General features: G+C 39.7%; 1 protein-coding gene across 1 annotated transcript in view; it reads right to left on the reverse strand.

The window, feature by feature from the left end:
• Window positions 1–22,065, reverse strand: part of TTC39C (tetratricopeptide repeat domain 39C) — a 1,361,526-nt gene that overhangs the window by 1,164,821 nt on the left and 174,640 nt on the right. Inside the window, exon 2 of the mRNA XM_044065353.1 lies at window positions 20,660–20,708. Within this exon, the coding sequence (XP_043921288.1) occupies window positions 20,660–20,708 (49 nt within the window). The remainder of the gene's footprint in view (window positions 1–20,659; window positions 20,709–22,065) is intronic.

Raw genomic sequence — 22,065 nt, forward strand, 5'->3', positions numbered from 1 at the left:
GCAATACATTTATCTTCTTAAGAGGCTTCTTCATCTGGTACTGTGTGGCAATTGCATTGAGGTTTACCTGCTCTCGGGATACAGTACTGGTAAATCCATCCTTCTTGGTGTATGAACCTGATAACCCATCATTCCTCACTTACATACTTTGTCATCATCCTTGACACACTGCACTGGTCATCCATCCTTCTTAGAACATGCCACTGGTTGTCCATATTTTCCTTTTAAAAATTAACTGTTTTGAAATAAGTGTTAGGCCCTCTAGCAGATAGACGATCTGAATACAATCATTAGTGATACATTTGTTTTGCATTAAGTATAGACATTAAAGGCTGAGGTTCTCCCGTTCGATTCTCGGCTGGAGCGCCTTGTGTGTGGAGTCTGCATGTCCTCCCCGTGGTCGAATGGCATTCGAAAGACATGCGTGAATGGGCATGCCTTTGTTGAAGGTTGGGCATCTGGCTGGCACCTCAGCACCATAAAAATCGACTGCCAATCATTAGCAGACTGGAATTCCGCTGTGGTGACCCCTAACCGGGAAAAGCCGAAAGAAAAACAACAACATAGACATTAAAGGCTAATGACACATTGCCAATGTGAATCTTATTCTACAAAGATGCTGTTTAAACTTTTTGAGCCCACATCTCAGGCTAAGGACTGCCCTGTCAATCCGGGCTCAATTATATCTGTCTGTCATCAGCAAACTTGAAGCAATGAAATAGGTTTCATATAGGAACCGGTGTGATGAAACAGTGTTTATTCCATAACGCAAAAAAAAAAAATCACATACCAATTTAAAAGGCAAGAAAAGAGTAATGTGAATATGTACTCTGTCCACCATTATTGATTTCTTGGTCAGTGATCAAGATAGCCCGTTCACAGTTCACTATCTACTTCCAGTTACAGCTATTCTGCAAACAATATATTCAATGAATATATTGCCATTGACAGGTTCAGTAAAAACTTGTAGTTCACCATCCTTAAGTATGACCTTAAAGCTGAGATTTGGGTGTCTTTTACACAATCTTCATTTTGTTTTTTTTTTTTTTTTTTACTTGTGTTATCCATTCCTATCACTCAAAGGACTAGAAAACAAAATTTGCTGTTTTGAACAGCTCACGTGTCTCAAGTAGCTTGATGCCCATACCTAAGGGGGCTAACTAAATTACTCCGGTATTCTTCATTATATGCACCTCACACTGTGATGTTATGAAGGCAGCACTACATACTAAGCATTGCCTGAAGCACTTGACCAATCAACATTTTACCAAATGGCTGGTTGGACTCCTGTCATTTGGCTAAGACCCAGTACGAAAAAGCAGACTGGTTGAATGTTACTTGTCATTTGCAAGGATGGCTGGCACAATCCCTGCTTCACATGCAAGCAACTGATATTTCTACGGAATCTACATTCCCCTGAAGCCTATAGGTGATCCCTATAAATGCACATGTACCAAATCAGAGTGGGACAGCCCTCATGCCAAAATTGTCTGCTACTGTATGAAGGGACCAGCATCTAATTATAAAGCTTGACAATTGTAAAGGCAAATCATCATAATGGAGAACAGATGGGCTAATGCTCATACTCACACAACACAGCTGCTAGTCATGTGTATTGATGCACACACTGCCCCCATGTACCTACTAACTGCTGTTTATGATGGATAACTTCCAGTCCTTCAACTTCACATTCCCTGTCAATTACCACTCTGCAGATCACACTTGTATTTCAGCCCAATAACTGGGCAAAGCAATTGGATACATACACCCTTCCCCTTTCCAGTCCCTATGCCAACAGCTAAATATCCATGACAGGATTGCATTTGCACCGAAATTCTTCAGTGAGTTACTACATAGTAACAAGCAGGAAAAGTACCATGCGACAAAGTTGTGTTTTGGCTAAACCCTTTAAGACTCTTTTTTCTTGACCACAGTCCTTCTGCTTTAGGATTAATTTCTGAGGGGACTCACTCCTAAAACAAGATAATAATACAGAAACACACTACTGTACATATTAACAGTCAAAAAAACACCTAAAGATTATTCCTTTCCCATCTGCAGGTAAACTTCTTTAACTCCAGTCATGACCTCAGAATTCAATTTTAGAAAAACACTGCTGACACTTATCAGTGGAGGCATGCACTGCATTTCAATATGCTAAAGGTTTACTTTCCAGGTATATGGTCTTAATAGTCCAAAGGGTTCCATTTTGGGTACAATTTTATTTAGCATTTACATGCTTCCACTTGATTTGTTGTCAAGGCTCACAGCTTGACTAGCCTACATGGCTCCTTATGGGTTCACTTTTATTGACCATTTACAAACTTTTACAAGATGAACTGGTCTGCTACAGAAGTTTAGAATAAAACAGGTGTGCTGAATATAGTACAGTTACACAAGTCCTACCCACGTGTAACAGTTCATGTTTGGGTTTCACACTACCTCAGTGGAATATGGGTTCTATGCTTTCACAAACCCACATTGGCAGCTTTCAGGAGCTCAGAATCCCCTCATCCGACTCTCTGTGAAGGAAAGGGCTTAGCCAATCCCCTATCATAAAAAGTCAGAGGAGGGGATTCTGAGCTCTGCAGCTTATATGCCACTGAGGCAGTGTGATAAGCATATTCTTTTATGACTCCAGTCCTCAAATGTGTGGGGAATACCTAAAGTGATGAACATCTGGAGAACATATTTAATGTCAGTTAATATCTCCAGCATAGTCCCTCCAAGAGTGCTTCCATGGATTTTCATGTTACTTTAAGAACATACTTACCATAACCCTGGATCTTTTGCATCCTAATCCAGCTGATACAAGTGATGGGGGTACCAAGCTGCTTGTGAGATCCGATCCAGCCTTCTTCCAGTACTCCTTGCTTTCAGCTCCTTCAGAAAAGCCTTTCCTTCAATAATTTCCCTGTGCATTAACTAAATTCAGATCAAGATAGGACTAAGAGATATATTCTCGTGTTTATAATACGGAAGGGCAGAAGAGCTGCAGGCTGGCATACTAGGGTCCTTAAGAAGAGGTGACAATTTGCAAAGCGTAAGGTGGGAGATATTTTGTATTGGATGAACAAGGATGAAAAGGATTTAGTATTATGATAAGTACATAACGTCATATCTTACTTCATCCAGTTTACCCAATCTGTCTGATGGGACAGAAACCCAAGCTAACTGAATTCCCAGGTGATATCATGACACGATACCTCTAAGAACTGTAGTTCCAAAGGACACTCTAAAAATGGAAGCTTTAACTAGTTTATAATGCTTAGCAAAAGTATGCACCATGGGCCATGATGCTGTGGCACAAATTTCATCCAGTGTAGAGTATCAGAAAAAGGTTGTGGAAACTTGAGACAGATCTTAAGGAATACGTTCTTAGTTTAGCTGGTTATCACCAAGGCAATGGATGAGGGGAAACCTGCCATCACACAGAATGATACCACAGTACAAGGACAAAATGACTGACTTCAACAATTGGCTAAGCTATTGGTGTCATTCTAAGGGGATCCAGTATCTGTCTGCCTGGGATGACATGATCGACAAACCACAATCCTTTGCCAGAGATGGCCTGCACCTGTCGCCCTTGGGATTCCAGACACTGGCTAAGGCTCTTGCCACCCCTATAGTGCCTTTTTAGGGATGGTTCAAATGACAAACTCACCACTGTAACAGGTACAAGCAAGCAAAATCTGAGGATAATGCTACTCAGTGCTAGAAGTCTAAACATCAAAATGGACTCACTCGAGGCACTCCTTACAATGGAGAACATCGACATCTGTGCAGTGACAGAGACCTAGTTCAAGGTTCCAGAGACCACCCCTGCATTACCAGGCTATAATTCATACCGAACCTTTCAGCCACCTAACCTGGACTGAAACACTAAAGGCGGAGGCATGTCCATATTCATTAAGGATATCCACACCTCCAGGCTAGTTGCTCAGCATAATGCATCCGAGATTATCCAAGTGCAACTAACTCTGGGCAAGACCACAATCCAAACTGTAGCTTGCTACAGATCCCCCGCCATGCCCCAGGATTCCCACTCCTCATTTCTTGAGCCTAACACCCTAATAATGGGCGATTTCAACTACCCCACCATTAACTGGAGAAACTATTCATTTACCAACTTTTTTGCTCAATGTTTTCTGGAATTCCTAAATTCCAACACCTTGGATCAACTTATCCACGCCCCCACCAGGGGCAGCAATATCCTAGACCTGGTCATTACCAACATGGGCAACTGGTGTTCCACACCAGAGGTCAATTCCTCCTTGGTCAGATCCGACCACAAGCTAATCACCCTAGACATCCACATCCTGCCCCCACCCGCCATTAGGGAAACCACCGTAAACAAATTCTCCAAAGCCAACTTCAAGCTTCTTAAGACAAAAGTGGCAAATTTCACAACACCGATGCAGACGGACAATAGAGGTACGACTGCTGAATCCTACACAAATGCACTTTATAAGCATTTACACGAGTGCATGGATCGTGTAATCCCTAACAGAACCAAGATGCTATCCTCCAAAAAAAGGAAGCCAGTCTGGTGGTCCCCTGCCATAAACAAACTCTACAACAAAGAAACTGCTGCAAAAAAAAGAGTAAAATCCCATGATTGGAGGAACTCCCTGGTCAGCCTCAGTAAAAAGCTGAGATCCCTCATAAAATCCTCCAAAGCTAGTTACGAAAAAAAATCACCACTGATTCTAAAGACAACCACAAAGCATTCTATAGCTATGTCAAGAATCTCAATGGCAACACTCAGATCTGCTCAAAGTTGCAGCAAAATCGCACTAAATATACAGAACCAACTGACACTGCCAACATCCTGGCAGATAGGTTCAGTGCTAACTTTACCCCCCTCTCACCCCCTAAAGGGCCCAACTCTATACAGGAAGAAAGCAAAGTTCCTGTAATCACGGCTGCACAGGTAAAAACCACACTCTCCAAAGCCAAGAACACAGCATCCATGGGACCTGACAACATCCCAGGATGCATTCTACATGAACTACAACACGAACTGGCACCCCACCTAAGTACCATGTTCAATCATAGCCTTACCTCAGGCTTTGTGGCCACTGAATGGTACACAGCGACAGTTATCCCACTCCACAAAGGGGAAGCCACCACAGTCCCAGGGAACTACCACCCCATTAGCCTAACAAGCCTGGTCTGCAAGGCTATGAAACGTATCATCACGGAACTTATGAACAATGACATTGGTAATCTCCAAACTCTGGACCCCATCCAGTTCGGGTTTGTAAAAGGCAGATCATGTCTCCTAAACCTGATAGACTTCTTTGAAGCGGTCACCAAAGCCGTAGATGAGGGTAAGGTGGTTCACACAGCCTATCTACTCTCACCAAGGCTTTCAACACCATCCCCCACTCTGAAATTATAGATAAACTCACTAAACTAGGTATAAATCCCCATGTCACAAGATGGGTTGCCAACTGGCTCACTGACAGAACCCACACTATGAAAGTAGCAGACTCCAAATCCGACTTCAGACCAGTGACAAGTGAAGTACCACAGGGTTCAGTCCTGGGTCCTCTACTGTTTGGTATCTACTTCTCAGAAGTACATGCTAACACAGAAGGTCATTGGCTAATGAAGTTAGCAGATGACTGCAAACTAGGAGCCATAATCAAAACTCCTAACAATGTGGACATCCTACAAAAGGGCCTCACTGAGAAAGGGCCTCACCGAGACAGATGCCTGGTGTCAAAGCCATGGCCTCAAGCTCAATACCAAAAAGTGCACGGTCATCCCTTTTGGTAAAAACTCTGTACCCATGAACTACCACACATGCGGTAGTTAACTTAACACCAAAAGTGTGATAACAGACCTTGGGACACAGGTGGACAGTAGTCTCTCCTTTGGTAATCACATCGCCATAAGAGACAGGAAATCCTTCTACGTGGCACACCTCATCACAAAAGATTTCTCATCCAGTAAAAAAGAGGTCATTGTTCCCCTCTACTTGTCACTCATTAGACCCATTACAGAGTGCAACGCCCCTTTTGGTAAGTACCTCATAAAGACATCTACAACAACTAGAAAGGCTGCAGAAATACCTCACAAAGAGTTTTACCGGCCTCAAACAGATGCCCTATGCAGACCGTCTCAAAAAACTCCAGCTTTACTCAGTCGCATATCGCCTACTCAGAGGCGATCTCTGCCTAACATACAAAGCTATGTGAAACCCAGAGCTGTTGGACATGCTCCACTTAAAGAAATCCCAATCCCTCCGAGCTACATGCTCTAGGGGCCTAAACCTTGTCACCACAATAAACAGAACATGCTGGAGGGATAGATTCCTGCCCCAGAGACTTCCCATACACTGAAACAAACTACCTATCTATATCAAACAAAGCTCCTCATTAGCACTCTTCAAGAAAAATTTTGATGATTGGATGGGAGATAGGAAATTCACCCCCGGGATGACTTCTGTGGCTCTGCTCAACAGGGGCGCAGGAAAATAATTTTCTTGGGTGGCGTAAACCAGGGTACCTTTTTGGCTAGGCTTATATAGGCCCTAGGGGCAACAGCCTAGTACCTACCTATGAAATGCATACTGCCTACCTAGATCTGGCTAAAGCATTTGATACAATACCCCACTCAATCATTGTCAACAAACTTATGGAACTAGGTTTAAACCCATTTATAACACGCTGGACAGCTAGCTGGCTCTCTGAAAAGACCTAGGACGTTAGAATCAGTGTCGCCACCTCCACAAAGAGGCTGGTCACTGGTGGAGTCTCCCAGGGCTCTGTGCTAGTCCCACTCCTCTTTGGCATCTACTTCTTGGATGTCAAAACCAAAGTCAAAGTCTGGCTGACCAGGTTCACAGATGATTGCAAACTGTGAACAGTCATTGAATCCCCCCCCCCCAAGATGAGAACACCCTTCAGAAAGATGGAACACAGACAAATGCTTGCTGCCAAAGCCATGGCTTAAAAGTCAATACCAAGAAATGCATTACAGTACCTTTCTGGAAGTCAGCCACCCTGGTAACTATGTCATTAATAAAACATCCATAAAAGTTGATTCATCAGTCAGGGATATCGGAACTCATGTAGACAGTAACCTAGCCTTCGACCAACATGTGTCCAAGGTAGTAAGAAAATCCTTCTATGTTGCTCAAACTATAAGCAAGGACATGGCATCTAGGTCCAGAGAGGTCATTATACCACTGCATTTGACCCTCTTTAGACCCATCAGAGTATGATAACCCCTTAGGTATTTACCTGACCAGACACATGCAGCCACTGAAACATCCACAGAGGTTCCTTTTAAAATGAATACAGGAAGTAAACACAATGTTCTATGCTCATTGCCTCAAAGCAGTGTCTCTTTACTCAGTATCAAACAAACTTCTGAGAGGTGATCTTTGCTTGGCATACAAGGCATCCTTGGACCCTTTTCTGATGAACCTTTTGCACATCCACAAAATAAAATGCATCAGAACTACTAGATTAAAAGATCTAAATTTTGCTTGCAACATAAACAGGACATTTTGGAGAGACATGTTTCTCACAGAATTCACATTCTCTGGAAAAGGTTCCTCATCCATTTGAAGCAGAGTTCCTCCCTATCCCTATTTAAGAGTAAGCTGGACCAACGCATGGGTAATTTGAAATTCACTCCTGGTCTGGCACCTATGTCTTTGATGGACAGAGGCAGTCAGTAAATCACTCCTTGTATAAATCAAACTTGTGGGTCACAGTTGGGTTCCACAGCTAGGCTTATAAGGACTCTAGTGGTTGTTAGCTAATGTACACCTATGAACCTACAATTTATTTTTGAAGAGAATGTAAAGGATATACAGTCTGAGAGCCACCTGGACAGCATTATTTTGGAAACATTCTAGCCCATCTTGTTTGGGGAAAATTATATGAATAACCAAATATCTTTCTTTACTGTTTTATTTTTGCAGAGGTAAAATCTGAGGTGTCAGTGGACCTCCAGGATGAGCATAATATACTCTCCATTACTGCAGTACTTAAGAAAGAAAACAGGTAAATGGACAGGCTGACTTAGATTACTCTCTGACACCAACTTTTGGAATAAATTATGGGTTAGTTCTCACAGAAACTCTGTCTTTGTGAAAAAAACAAGTATACAGGAGTCTTCATAAAGATTGTAATTCTCCTTACTGATGGCAACCAAAAATATGGCTTTAAATGATAGAAATTTTAGATCTGTGGACAAGGATGGCTTAAAGAGGACTGTCATCAGAGTTTCTGGATAAAGATTGAGGTCCTAGGAGCTAGGACATTCTATTGGAGGACACAGAAGGAAAATTCCTTTCAAAAAAGCCTTGGAGAACTTGTGCGATGAGAGAGAATGGCTGGAAAACTCATTGTGAAAATGGATGCCAGAGGTGCCGTAATGGTAGAATAACTTGAACAAGCCTCAAACGAATTGGAAAGGAATTGTAAAATTATTGGGATACAGGTAGAAAAGGGATCTACACCTTGTCCAGTACTCCATATGGAGAATAGTTTCCATTTGCTCTTGTAGACTTTATGAGTGGATTGTTTTTTGTGAATTAGACAGAATACAAATCAAACTCTTGGATAAGAAAGGATCATTGACAAACAAATGGAAATGGAGAACCAATGAGGTTAACTTGAGGTTCTCAGTGTCTGAGTGAGGATGACCAGACTGTTGAAAGAGAAGATACAGAAGGGGATCTACAAGCCATGTGTGTTTCTTTAGCTGAGGCCTAAGCAAGGAGAACCAGATTTGCCTTGGCCAAAATGTGGCAATAACGATCACTATGACTTTGTATGCTGCTGCCTTCTGTAGTAATCTGGCTATAACAGGAATGGAGAAGGCATAAAGACATCGGGGGGGGACTGACAAACTAGAGCACCTCTTAGGGGGCCTGACCCTTGCAGATGAATCAAGGCAAATGTTGATGACAGAGAAGTGACAAAAATCAACAATCCGAAACTAGAAACTCCAAAACAAAGTCCACGGCAGCAAATACAGGACAGCAACCAGATCGGTTCACTGAAAAACACACTTTATTTGCAAAACAAAAAAGAAAATAAGTTAAATAGCAGCAATTCATCAAGAGCTTTTGTCTCTGTTTATTCAGAGACTTTTTCAAGGTAACAGCACGCAGTCAACAGTCCCTTTTGAAAAAGTAAAAGACCACCCCCTAATTACTTTTCACCAATAGATTCCATTTATCAATTAAAATCTCATAAAATATTCAACAGCTGGATAAATCTTTTTTTTAAAATGTATATAAAAAAATATATGAATCAAATATAAATAACACTCTTACTGCGGTAGTGGTGCTGCGGTAGCATTGTCGCCTCACAGCAAGACGTTGTCGCGTTCGATTCTCAGCTAGAGCATCTTCTGTGTGGAGGCATGCATGAATGGGCATGCCTTCGTTGAAGGTTGTGCATTGGGGCTGGTAACTCGGCACGTAAAAATCCACTACCAAACATTAGTGGACTGGAGTTCCACTGTGGCGACCCCTAACCGGGATAAGCCGAAAGACACAACAACTATAAACCATATAAAACATAATATGATACAATAAACATTCACCATCAAAACATTTAACCCATGTAGAGTAAAGTAAATGATCAGTCTAGGTGAAAGGAGGTTCTAAAATTCATGCAATGTAAACAGAACCACCATCATCTCTAGGATGTTTGTGTATAAATCGGCCTCTGTCTCAGTCCATGTCCCTTGGATCATTTGCCCTTGAAATGTCCCCTCATCCCAAAGACATTGCTGATGGTGAACAAATGGTCTTCTCTTTAGATATGGATGTTAACCACCATTTGAGATTAAATCTGTACAACTGGATTATTTGTTCTGGAGCAGAGGGGGTGATCCGAGTTGGAGTCAATGAACAATGAGAATCCAGTGCAAAATTCTTAGATAAAAACTTGCATAAGTAAGCATCAATTTAGTGGATGCTATCAATCCTAGAACTCTGAGAACTAGTGAGGCTGGTGGGTTCTGGTGGTGCAACAGTTTGCAAATAACAGTTCTAAGAGACTACATTTTGTTAGGAGGAAGACTGACCATGCAGTTTGTTGTATTAAGATGCAAGAGTAAAATCCAATGGCTTGAGTTGGCTGGAGGTATCACTTTTCTTTTCAGGAATACTGAAAGATAGAACGAGCTGTCAGTAAAAGAGACTCCCTAGTTGCTTCAGAGTGGAGTCAATCAACTAAGTATGGGAAGACGTTGATCTCGTTCAGTCTCAAATGGGCTGCAACTACTGCTATGCACTTGGTGAACACCGGGGGCTGTGGTGAGACCAAAGGGCTGGGCTCTACACTGAAAATAACCAAATCCCAGCCAGAAGTCCAGAAACCATGTGGATGCTTTGATAATCCTGATGTGGAGGTAGGCATCCTGGGGGTCATAAGAGTACATCCAATTGATTACTTTTAGTCAAGGCAAAGTTGCTTCCACATGTGACCATTCTGAATGGGGTCTTCTTGACGTATATGTTTAGGTCATTGAGATGCAAGAGAAACTGGTGGTCCTTGTTTTTCTTTGGAACTAAAAAGAATCTAGACTATATTCTGGACACTCTCTAGTCTTGATAGGACCTCCTATATGTCTGTTTTTTCTAAGACAGTGAGAACTCCTGCCTTTGAAACATTTCACTAAGGAGGTAGAACACTGGTTGTGACCGAGTAGGAGGGAATTGAAAAAAGGATATGTTACAGCCTATGGATACTACTTCTCTCACCCAACTGTCCTGCATGATAGCAATTCACACAGCTGAGTGAAGAGATAAGCAACCCCCACTGCCTCCACAAGTGAGCAGTCACGGTAAGCCTTCAGGAATGTTGAGACTGCCCATCCAAAAACAAGTCCTGAAATCCCAAGTTTTGTGGGTCTGTACAACTTCTTGATCAGCATCCATTAAAGAAGCCACCCGCATCTGAGAAGGAGTCAAAAGACTGGTGCTGAAGTATCCTAAACCATACAGACGTGGACCCCTGATGATTCCTGCTATAGAATCCTTGAGGGATTTCAAATCTGACACTTATGGCAGACACAGTCTTACCTTCATGCCTGCATTATGATAACCTTTCTTTCACCATAGGTCTGAAGTTGGTATAACTGTCAAAAGGGGCAGTGGTAAAAGATATCTTAAACTGTCCAGAAAAATTGTAAAGGTGAAGCTAGGCATGACATTTAAAGGTGACGCTTGACACCAGTGCCAAAGCTGCTCCATTGGTACTTTATGTAACAGCAAAATGATATTTAACATAGAGTAGATATAAAATGTTTACACACCCCTGTTAAAATGTCAGGTTTTTGTGATATAAAAAAATGAGACCACAATAAATAATTTCAAAACTTTTCTCGCCTTTAATGTGACCTATAACCTGTACAATTCAATTGAAAAACAAACAAATTTGTTAGGGGAAAAAATATAAAAAATAAAAAACGTACAATACGCCGGTTGCATAAGTGTGCATACCCTTAAATTAATACTTTGTTGTTGCACACCCTTAAACCAATACTTTGTTGAAGCACCTTTTGATTTAATTACAGCATTCAGTCTTACACACCTGCCAAAATTAAAGAGACTCTGATTAACCTCAAATAAAGTTCAACTGTCCTAGTAGGATTTTTCTGACATTTACTCAGTTGCCTGCTACAGCAAAAGCCATGGTTCACAGAGAGGTTACAAAGCATCAAAGGGATCTCATTGTTGAAAGGTATCAGTCAAGAGAAGGGTACAAAAAAATTTCCACAGCATTGGATATACCATGGAACACAGTGAAGACAGTCATCAAAAAGTGGAGAAAATATGGGACAACAGTGACGTTGCAAAGAACTGGATGTCCCTCTAAAATTGATAAGACAAGATGAAAATTGGTCAGGGAGGCTGCCAAGAGACCTACAGCAACACTGAAGGAACCGCAGGAATTTCTGGCGAGTACTGGTTGTGTACTACATGTGACAACAATCTCCTGTATTCTCCATATGTCTGAACTATGGGGTAGGGTTGCAAGACGGAAGTGTTTTCTCACACAGAAAAGCATCCAGGCCCGGCTAAAATTTGAAAAACAATACAGCAAGTCTCCCAAAAGCATGTGGAAAAATGTGTTATGGTCTGATGAGACCAAGGTTGAACATTTTGGCCACAATTCCAAAAGGTACGTTTGGCGCAATAACAACACTTCACATTAGCAAAAGAACACCATCCCCATAGTGAAGCATGGTGGTGGCATATCATGCTTTGGGGTTGCTTTTCTTCAGCTGAAACTGGGGCTTTAGTCAAGGTGGAGGGAATTATGAACAGTTCCATATACCAGTCACTTTTGGCCCCAAAACTTCATGCATCTGCTAGAAAGCTGAAAATGAAGAGGAATTTCACCTTTCAACACCACAATGATCCCAAGCATACATCTAAATCAATAAAACAATGGCTTCACCAGAAGAAAATTAAAGTTTTGCAATGGCCCAGACCTAAATCCAATAGAAAATCAAGGGGTGAGCTGAAGAGGGCTGTGCACAAGAGATGCCCTCGCAACCTGACAGATTTGGAGTACTTTTGCAAGGAAGAGTTGGCAAATATTGCCATGTCAAGATGTGCCAAGCTGATAGACTCCTACCCAAGTAGACTGAATGCTGTAATTACATCAAAAGGTGCTTCAACAAAGTATTAGTTTAAGGGTGTGCACACTTATGCAACCAGCATATTGCACTTTTTTATTTTTTTCTCCTAACAGATTTGTTTGTTTTTCAATTGAATTGTACAGATTACAGGTCACATTAAAGATGGGAAAACTTTTGAAATGATTTATTGTGGTTTCAATTTTTTATATCACAAAAACCTGGCATTTTAACAGGGGTGTGTAAACTTTTTATTTCCACTGTAGTTCCTATGGCAGCCTCAACTTGTTTCTTGCACTCAGCAGTGGGTGGCTTCCACTAAGAGACTAAATGTCTGATCTGCTAAATCTCTTTGGAAATGATTCATGTGACCTGCATCACTAAATAGCCTTGGGGCAGAAACATCAGAATCATATGGACACTTCCACATTCTGTCCAATGCTCTATATTCCTTGTCAGATGGATGGGCAGCTGCTGCATTATTTGACTGCTCCCATTTGGTAACTGCTGCTACAACCTTAGAGCCAAACAGAGGCCTCTTGAACCAGTGCTACCTATCCTTGGGCGAGAGGGGTTTGTGAAGAATCTTACTGGATTTACAGGGTATGGTCTCCATAGCATCTGGTTCCTGCCATATCCTTCTGGCGGCCAAATCTATACCATGGTCAGCAGGACGGACCACCTAAGAAGCAGAGGATGCAGACTGCTAAGTCTCAAAGAAAATCTCCTCATCCTGAAAGGTGGATCTCCTCTGTCTTATCAAATGAAGAATCTTGCCAAAGGAGCCATCTTCTTGAGGGGACTGTGGGGAATCCTTTCCCTCATCCAAACTGGTGTCTAATGTTCCTAATGCCTCCATTTTATTGCTTGTTGGTCTTCCTTCCCAGTTCTCTAAAAATTTTGTTTGGGGTCAACAATGAATTGCTTGTTTTAAACTTTTCTTTGCATTTTTTTATACATTTCCAAGTTTTTTTTCCTGCTTGTACTGTTATTTTTTAGTTTATTATTGGAAGTTGCAAAGATAAATCCCACTTTGTTTTGATATTGTGTGTTGCTTTTACCACATCTATCTTGGAATATTTGATTATCTGTTCCCTTTCTTATATTCTTCTACTAGTGATATTTCTTTACTTGTCTGCTTTATATTTTTTCCTATCAAATGCTTACATGGTTGCATTTTGCTCCCTTCGTTTACTTTTTCATTTTGCAATTTGTGGCAATAGTTTATCTGTTATTAATTTAGCTGTACAGTAGTGGATTCTACTTATTTCTGTTTCATCACTTGAATTGCTCTTAATTTTCCTAATTACTATGTTCTTCTAGTCTTCCAACACTTTGGGTCTTATTCATTTTCAGCAGTCTCTTTCTTTTAATGTGCCTAACAATTTCTATTAAATCAAGCACGTCTTCCCTTAGATCATGGTATTCTAGACAGAGAGTGTCCTCATTGCTCCCTGTTACCTGCTCTTCTTCCTGCTGTGCAATCCAAACTAAAATTTTATTCACTCCCTGCAGAATGTTCCAGAATTTTACTCTGTGGTATATTGGCCCTACTCAAGAAATTGAAACCCACCACCCTTTCGGCAAACCTACTACCCATAGAGTATCTCCAAAAAGCCGCTAATGAAATAGCATACCCCATTTCAATACTAATCAATAGAACTATTGTTGAAGCTTATATCCCCAGCATCTCCTACATTATTCCTCTCCATAAAGGGGGAAATTCCACTGAACTCTCAAATTACAGGCCTATAGCCATCCTGTCACCCTTGGCTAAAATAATGGAAAAATGTATCCATAAACAATTCCTAGCCTATCTTAATCAGAAAAATCTCCTAGCCCCCTCCCAGCACGTACTTAGACCTTGCCATAGTACAACCTCAGCCCTTCTTTCCTTCTCTCACACAATAAATAAAACCCGTAATAACACCAAGCTCCCTTCAGCCCTCTTCCTAGACCTTTTCAAGGCATTCGACATGGTAAACCACCAGCTACTCTTAGGGACACTAAAAACACTCTATATACATAACCTAGCAATTAGCTGGTTTCATTCTTATCTAAGTGGCAAACAACAAGCTGTACTATGGAATGATAACCTATCTTCCCTTTTACCAATCACCCTTGGAGTCCCCCAGGGGTCTATATTAGGTCCCCTCCTATTTTCCATCTTCATTAATGATCTGCATAAAGTCATCCCAGATGCAGCGTGTATTCACTACGCAGATGACTCAACCCTAATCTGTGCTCCCACCTCCCCCACAGACTTACAATCTTTATCCCAAAACACCTTCAACAAAGTAGAGAACTGACTCGCTGGTTGCTGTCTACTATTAAACCCACATAAAACCAAGCTGTTAATCTTCGCCCCCTACTCGCAAGGTCCCTTTACCATCTCCCACCATAACATCTAACAATGGTACCATAATTTCCCCAGAACCTAGTACTAAACTACAACGAGTAATCATCAACAATAACCTTAAGTTTGATGCTCACATCAACAAAACTATTAAAGCAGTTAATAAGAAACTAGGCTTTTTATATAAGATTAAACCATTCCTAAACCCATCTGCTAGGACTGTGATTGCCCGAACACATTTGCTATCAACCCTTTATGCCTCACCCATCTTCGCAAACCTAAGCAAATCTGACCTCAATAAACTTACTAGCTGCTACAATAATATTGCCAGATTTGCCACAGGATCAGCTTATAGAACCCATCACTGTCAAAACTTTAAATCGTTAGGCTGGCGAGAACTACCCTACCAACCTCAATATAACCAACTAATAGTTGTTCACAAAGTTCTCTACCAACCAGACAGTACAACCATACTGAAAAATATTATCACTCCCTGCAGTAACCTAAAAACACTCCGCTCTTCAAACAGAACACTAGTACAAACTGTTAAATCCCACAATTCTGCTGGTGAATCACTATTTTCCAACTCTGTTGGTAAAACCTGGAACTTACTTCCTGCAGAGCTCACTACAATTCCCTCCTTAACCCAATTCAAAATATCTCTTAAAAAACACCTAAAAATGCATTGGTTTTGTCCCCGTACAAACCCTGACTAATCCCTACTCAAATATCAACTACAAATGAAAACCTTATTACAGGAAGAAACTTTAATTGTATTACTCTGATTCAGTAACTATTTAGAAAGCGGAGTATATGTCTCCTACCTACTGGAAAGTACTAAAGTGAGGATGATATCTTGACACAACCATGTATTACTAAAATGTATGAGAACCACTAAATATGCATGTGATCTCCCTTAACAGTGAATAATTTCCAATTATTTCCTGTGTGTATTCTAGTAAATCTTGAACATGTGTGTATCTATTATTGAACAAATGTCCAATTTGTGATATTTCACTGTATGTATACATGCAATGCATGTCTGGAGCTTTTCTCCCCGGGCCTCTGCTGAAAATGGACCTATATCCAGTCGGACTTTCCTGGTTAACAAATGTAAAATAAAAATAAATAAATAAAATATATCTTCTATACAAATGCCCTGTACTGTTTGTTGTATTGTTTCCGGGGATTCATTGACTCAACATGATGTGATACTGCTTGAAATGTAGTCTCCACACGAAAACCTTACTTCTATGTTGGTCTATCACTTCAGTTTCTATGTGTTGCTTTTCTGCCCCAGTAAACATTTTGCTTCTCAATACAATCATCGTTGGTGGTCGTCCACATAAAATGCATTGAAATGTACCTCTAATAACTGTGCCTCGGGAAGATAACCAGCTTGTAATGTCTTGCAAAAGAATTTAGTAACTACTGCTGCACAGACATCATTCAAGGATGCACTGCTGAAAAAAAAGGCTTGAGAAGCAGACACTAACTAGGCTCATAGCCGGCCTTAGGCATAGGCCAACTAGGCGGCCACCTAGGGCGCCGCTCTGGTAGGGACACTTTTCCAGTATTTGTTTGGTGTAGGTAGACCAGGATGGGGGCATTGGGTGGTGTGGTGGGGGGCGCCGTGGTGCCATTTTGCCTAGGGCACAAATTGACCTAAGGCCACTATTAGGCTGAGGGAACTGTAGGCACAGAAGGCAACGTGTTTCTTGTAGTTTTCATAAAAGAATTTTAATGCAGTCAACCATCAGTAAAAAGTAATTTTAGAAACTGGAGCCTAATTTCATTTTAGAAAATTATGCAGACAACAGTAAATGTTTTTCTGATAGATTTAGTTCTTCCTAAGTATAATCAAAGCTGCATGTGAATATCACACAATGTAACACATTGTTGCCACTAAAACAGTAATCTGGAAAGAAAAGAGGAAGGTTTACAGACCGATTAATATTATCTAAATGGATACCATGGGCATTAATGATGTATTTCTTCACAAAGACACGCTATTTTTATGGAATATGGAATACTAAAGTAAGGAGGTTTGCATGCACAGCTTTTAATTCTAACACTCCTTTAGTGAAAGTAATGGCTGCAAGAGAAATAGTTTTACAGGATAAAAATTCCAGATCTGCAATAGCGTTTCCTTCAAATGTAGGAAGACTCAGCTTCTCAAAAGTGAAGAGTAAATCCCAAGGACAGACAGGATCCTTAACATTAGATATTACAAAGGAATGCGTTTCTAAACAATGCCATCATAGTAGCACAGAGTTTTTCATTTGACCCGATCTGTCTTTCCCTCTTTCCAACCATTTTCCTATGTACTTATTTTGAACCTTACAGTCCTAAAACAGCCTCTGTACAAATGGGCATGACCTCCACACGTTTGTTTTTACAAAGTAACACAGCCCAATGCATTCATACACATGGTGCATTCACATAACACAGCAGTGTGCACTACGTTATGCTTGAAGTCACGTCATTAGCGTAATTCATAGAGTTGGACTGTGTTGATGATATATGCACAGTACTTTACTGAGCTGCAAACAGCAACTATGGAATACCATGCTATACATGCTCAGCATTGCTGTCAGATTGCCCCTGACTGTTTTGGTCCTCTGAATAGCTGTTTTATCACCATGTTAGGATTACTGCAACTTTTGTTAAGTGCTCACTAACTTCACCATTACTTGTGAATAAATGCCTAAATTATTACACTGAAGATTTCTAATAGTACTTAAGGGATTTAAAGGTCAAACCTAATAAAGTGAGTTAGAAATGGTAGTTACAGAATTACGCTTGAAACTATTTTGTTACAGGTTGTTTCAGAAACACAAACAATTGAAATTGCAGTCTTGAAAAGATGACTTGTCTCTGCTCTGCTTCAAAGGGCATTTATTGTATCTGTTGTCTGTGAATACTTTATTTTGCTCTTACATCATCATGAAACAGAACTGCGAAAATCAGAACACATTCAAGCAGTTTAAAACCAAGCAATTCAAAATGTGGCATAAAACCAAGTTACATTACTAACTTTATAAAAACTAAAAATATTAAATATCTATCTGTATACCTATATATGTATGTGTGTGTGTGTGTGTGTGCTTGTGTAATACACACACACACACACATTATATATATATATATATATATATATATATATATATATATATATATATATCTGGGTCTACTTTGATTCACTAAAAACTAATTTCATGGAATTTCAAAACACTCACACCAAATTGCTGAAAGCTCAAATCACTGAAAATTCATGTCACTGAATCAAATTTCACTGAATGTAAGTACTGTTGGGTAAATAAAAAGTATATGCCCTTTTCCCCACTGCAGTGCGATCCTGGAGTTAGTATATGTAATTGGGGGGTGGGGGGGCATAACCCCCCCCCACCTACTTTTGGTTTTATATTGTTATCTTTCAGTGAAATGAGATTCATAAATATAAAAGCTAAGTAGATGGGGGGGTTATGCACCCCACACCCCTTAACTATATATACTAACTCCAGGATCGCATTACAGTGGGGAAAAGAGCATATACGTTTTATTTGCTCAACAGTACTTATATTCAGTGAAATGCAATTCAGTGAAATGAGTTTTCAGAGATTTTTTTGAGGGTGAATTGAAATTCAGTGAAATGAGTTTTCAGTGAATCAAAGTAGACCATATATATATATATATATATATATATATATATATATATATATATATATATCTAAACATACATACACACACACACACACATATATATATACATATATATGGGTCCCCTTCAGATGGTCGAACTTTTAAAAGCTTGACTTTCATATGTCCGAAACCATATGATCGAACTTTTAAAAGTTTGAACGGTTTGAATGGGGATCTCCATAGAGCACAGAACTGGAAGATTTCCCTTTACCCCAATATAGTGCGATCTCGGAGTTGGTATCTTTAAATAGCAGGGGTGTGGAGGTGCAGCACTGTTTAGTTTTTTTGTTTGTTTATTTTTTTTCACATTGCCGAACATTCAAATGTTCGATCATATGGTCTCGGCCATATGAAAGTCAAACATTTGGATGTTCGATTATGTGGAGTAGACCCATACACACATATACATAGATGTACATATACATACATATACACACACACTACATACATAGATCTAGATGTGTGCGTATGTGTATACGTATCCAAGAAAAATAAACATTAAATTCCAACCCCAGCTGGGCCAAGGTATAATAGCAATAATCAATGGTGTGGGTATGGATTTTATAGTATTTACTCACCTGTGCTTAAGTTACACCACTGGGCCTTAGCCCTCATGCTAAATAACACCTGCACCTGTGGGTAAGTGTCACCAGTCAACCACAACTCAAGCACTTGTTATTGCTTAAATAAAACATTACTTCATTCTATGCTAAATAATGTGAGCACTTCAAGAGAAATGCTCCACATGCCTACAACTGATGTGCAAACATCTGCCAAATTGCAAATATTTAGTTAAATGTTCAATGATGCTTAATCTGAGTAATGTCCTTATTTCTAACAGAATTTTAAGGCAAATGAATACATTGTGCAGTTCTAGAGTGTTTTTCCTCAGGACTCCTCTGTGAGCAGGCCTCACACCATAAGACTTAAGTAGTTATTAAATGTGAAAGAAAGAAAGAAACAAACAAATCCACCTTCACGCCTATATGCTAGTTGTTTTTTCTGAGGCACTGTCTTAGGCTGTAAAAGTCTGTTTAATAAACAATCCACACTTTGATTATGATTGAGTTAACATAATTGTCAGCCATATGGCTTGGCCCAAATGCTTGCCCTCTTGCAGGTCCTATCTTCATCTCCATTTGAAAACAGCAGGTACAAGACTGCTCCTTCTGAAGTACATATTAATGCTAAAGGGCTTAGGCTTGCCTCATATAAGCTAAAAAGGATTAGCTTGCTATTTTATATCAGGACATACTTAGTCCCCCATTATTCCTCACTTTTCTACCCATCCTAAGAACAGCTTCTATAATGTTCTAATCAGTTTTCTCCCCATGCAGACTGTGCTGCCATGTTCAATTTCTAATCTTACCCACAAAGCCTCTTGCTCTCTTGCTTTGCTTATTTGCTTTCAGCTCTTTCTTTACATAAAGGTCTACAGCTCCACCTGTTCTATTTCTCTCCTGCATGAGTTATATCCCAGTCATGATTATGTATCATTTTTCTCTGTCATAATATCAACACACTGATCTTTCATCAAAGCCAATGAATCAGAAGACAGAGAGCCTTGCCTAGACCATGTGCAAAGTACTTACTGCATTTCTTTTTTCTTATGCATTGACATTTTTCATTCTTCATCTCATCTTATTGATCTTTATGTTCTCATTTATCACAATCTCTCTTTTTTCCAATTCCAGCTGTTTACTTCACCAACTTTTCTGATGTTACAGGAGAAATGATAGGAGTACCATAATGTGTTGCAGAAGGAAAACATGCACCATACTAATAAACTATGCATCATGCATATTTGTTTACTTTTTGAGGCTTCCCAGTGTTTTATCTTGGCTGTACTAACACACATGACAAGGAGAAATTGCAACAAAAAAAGAACAGACTAGGGTTTTTTTCAGTACCAAGCTGTGGTACAAGGGGAAGCATATAATCATTTTCAGGCAGTGGTGGATCCAATCAATAACTTACCAAGAAGCTGACAAAGCTAGCGCCGAAACTCATCAATGGACTGTGGTTTCTGAAAAAGGTAAATGCATTTGTTTTAGTCATCAGTTAACTAAAAATGAGTAGCATTAATCTCAAGCTGGAAAATGTTTTAAAACATTAAAAATGTTACCAACATAACAGAGTTCTGTATTTTACTTATTATTTTGAGTCATAACATTATCAACTTAAGAGTTACACTACAGAAGTTATACAAGGATACAAGAAATAAATGAGTACAACTACTGTTAGCAGCATGTCTGCTCATGTTGGGATAAGTATCAATCACAATATCCTATGATATAGAATATTTATCTCCACAGAAAATACTTGCATAAGCCAAAAATTACCGCAGGGTACCTCGGAAAGTATGTATTATGGTGCAATGCTTTATCACTTCTAAAGGCAACCAGCTACTGTACAGAAACTCTTGCTGCTTTGCTTACACATCTGACAAGCTCAATGTACGGCATTTGAAGAATAAGATAACTTTCAGCTACAGTTGTTGGGTCACTACTTCTAACCACTTAATCCTGTAGCATGCTGAGCATGTCCAAAAATACTTAACTATGCCAACAACTAAAAAATCCTAATTATATCTTAGTTTTTTTTTTTTAAGAGTGATGTTTACTATAATATAATAAATATTATATTTAATTTAAAACATACTGTGCAGTCCTCAAACAAGGTGCATTCAATCTGGACATTGAGCTGCTGTTACAGCTATTCAGTAATGTGTTATTTGAGAGATCTATAATTCCAGCAGCTTATGTTTACAAAGCTTGATCTAGTACTACTCATTTCTATGAGATTACATACTTGTTAAATTATTTACACTTGTTAACCAAATGTAAAATAAATACATAATTAAAATAAGAATAAATTGATATACTTCTTCCCTTATGTATAATATCAGTACTAAATGTTTCTCCCCCTTAAATTAACAAACAGTATTTGCAACTGTTACATATATATTAAAACCAAATTTATAGGAAACATGATTCAGTTTTCACTGATCCAGTGCCTTGAGCTCCTTCAAATTTTCTCACAATCCTTTGAGAGGAACTCCGTGGTCAGCCTTAGTAAGAAGCTGAGATCCCTCATAAAATCCTCCAAAGCTAGTTACGAAAACAAAATCGCCACGAATTCTAAAGACAACCACAAAGCATTCTATAGCTATGTCAAGAATCTCAGTGGCAACACTCAGATCTGCTCTGAGTTACAGCACAATGGCACTAAATATACAGAACCAAGTGATATTGCCAACATCCTGGCAGATAGGTTCAGTGCTAACTTTACCCCTCTCTCACCCCCTAAAGGGCCCATCTCTATATTGGAAGAATGCAAAGTTCCTGTAATCACGGCTGCACAGGTAAAAAACACACTCTCCA

The sequence above is a fragment of the Protopterus annectens genome, chromosome 3.part0 (assembly GCF_019279795.1).
Source record: "Protopterus annectens isolate FY-2018-M chromosome 3.part0, PAN1.0, whole genome shotgun sequence".
Taxonomy (NCBI): Eukaryota; Metazoa; Chordata; order Ceratodontiformes; family Protopteridae; genus Protopterus; species Protopterus annectens.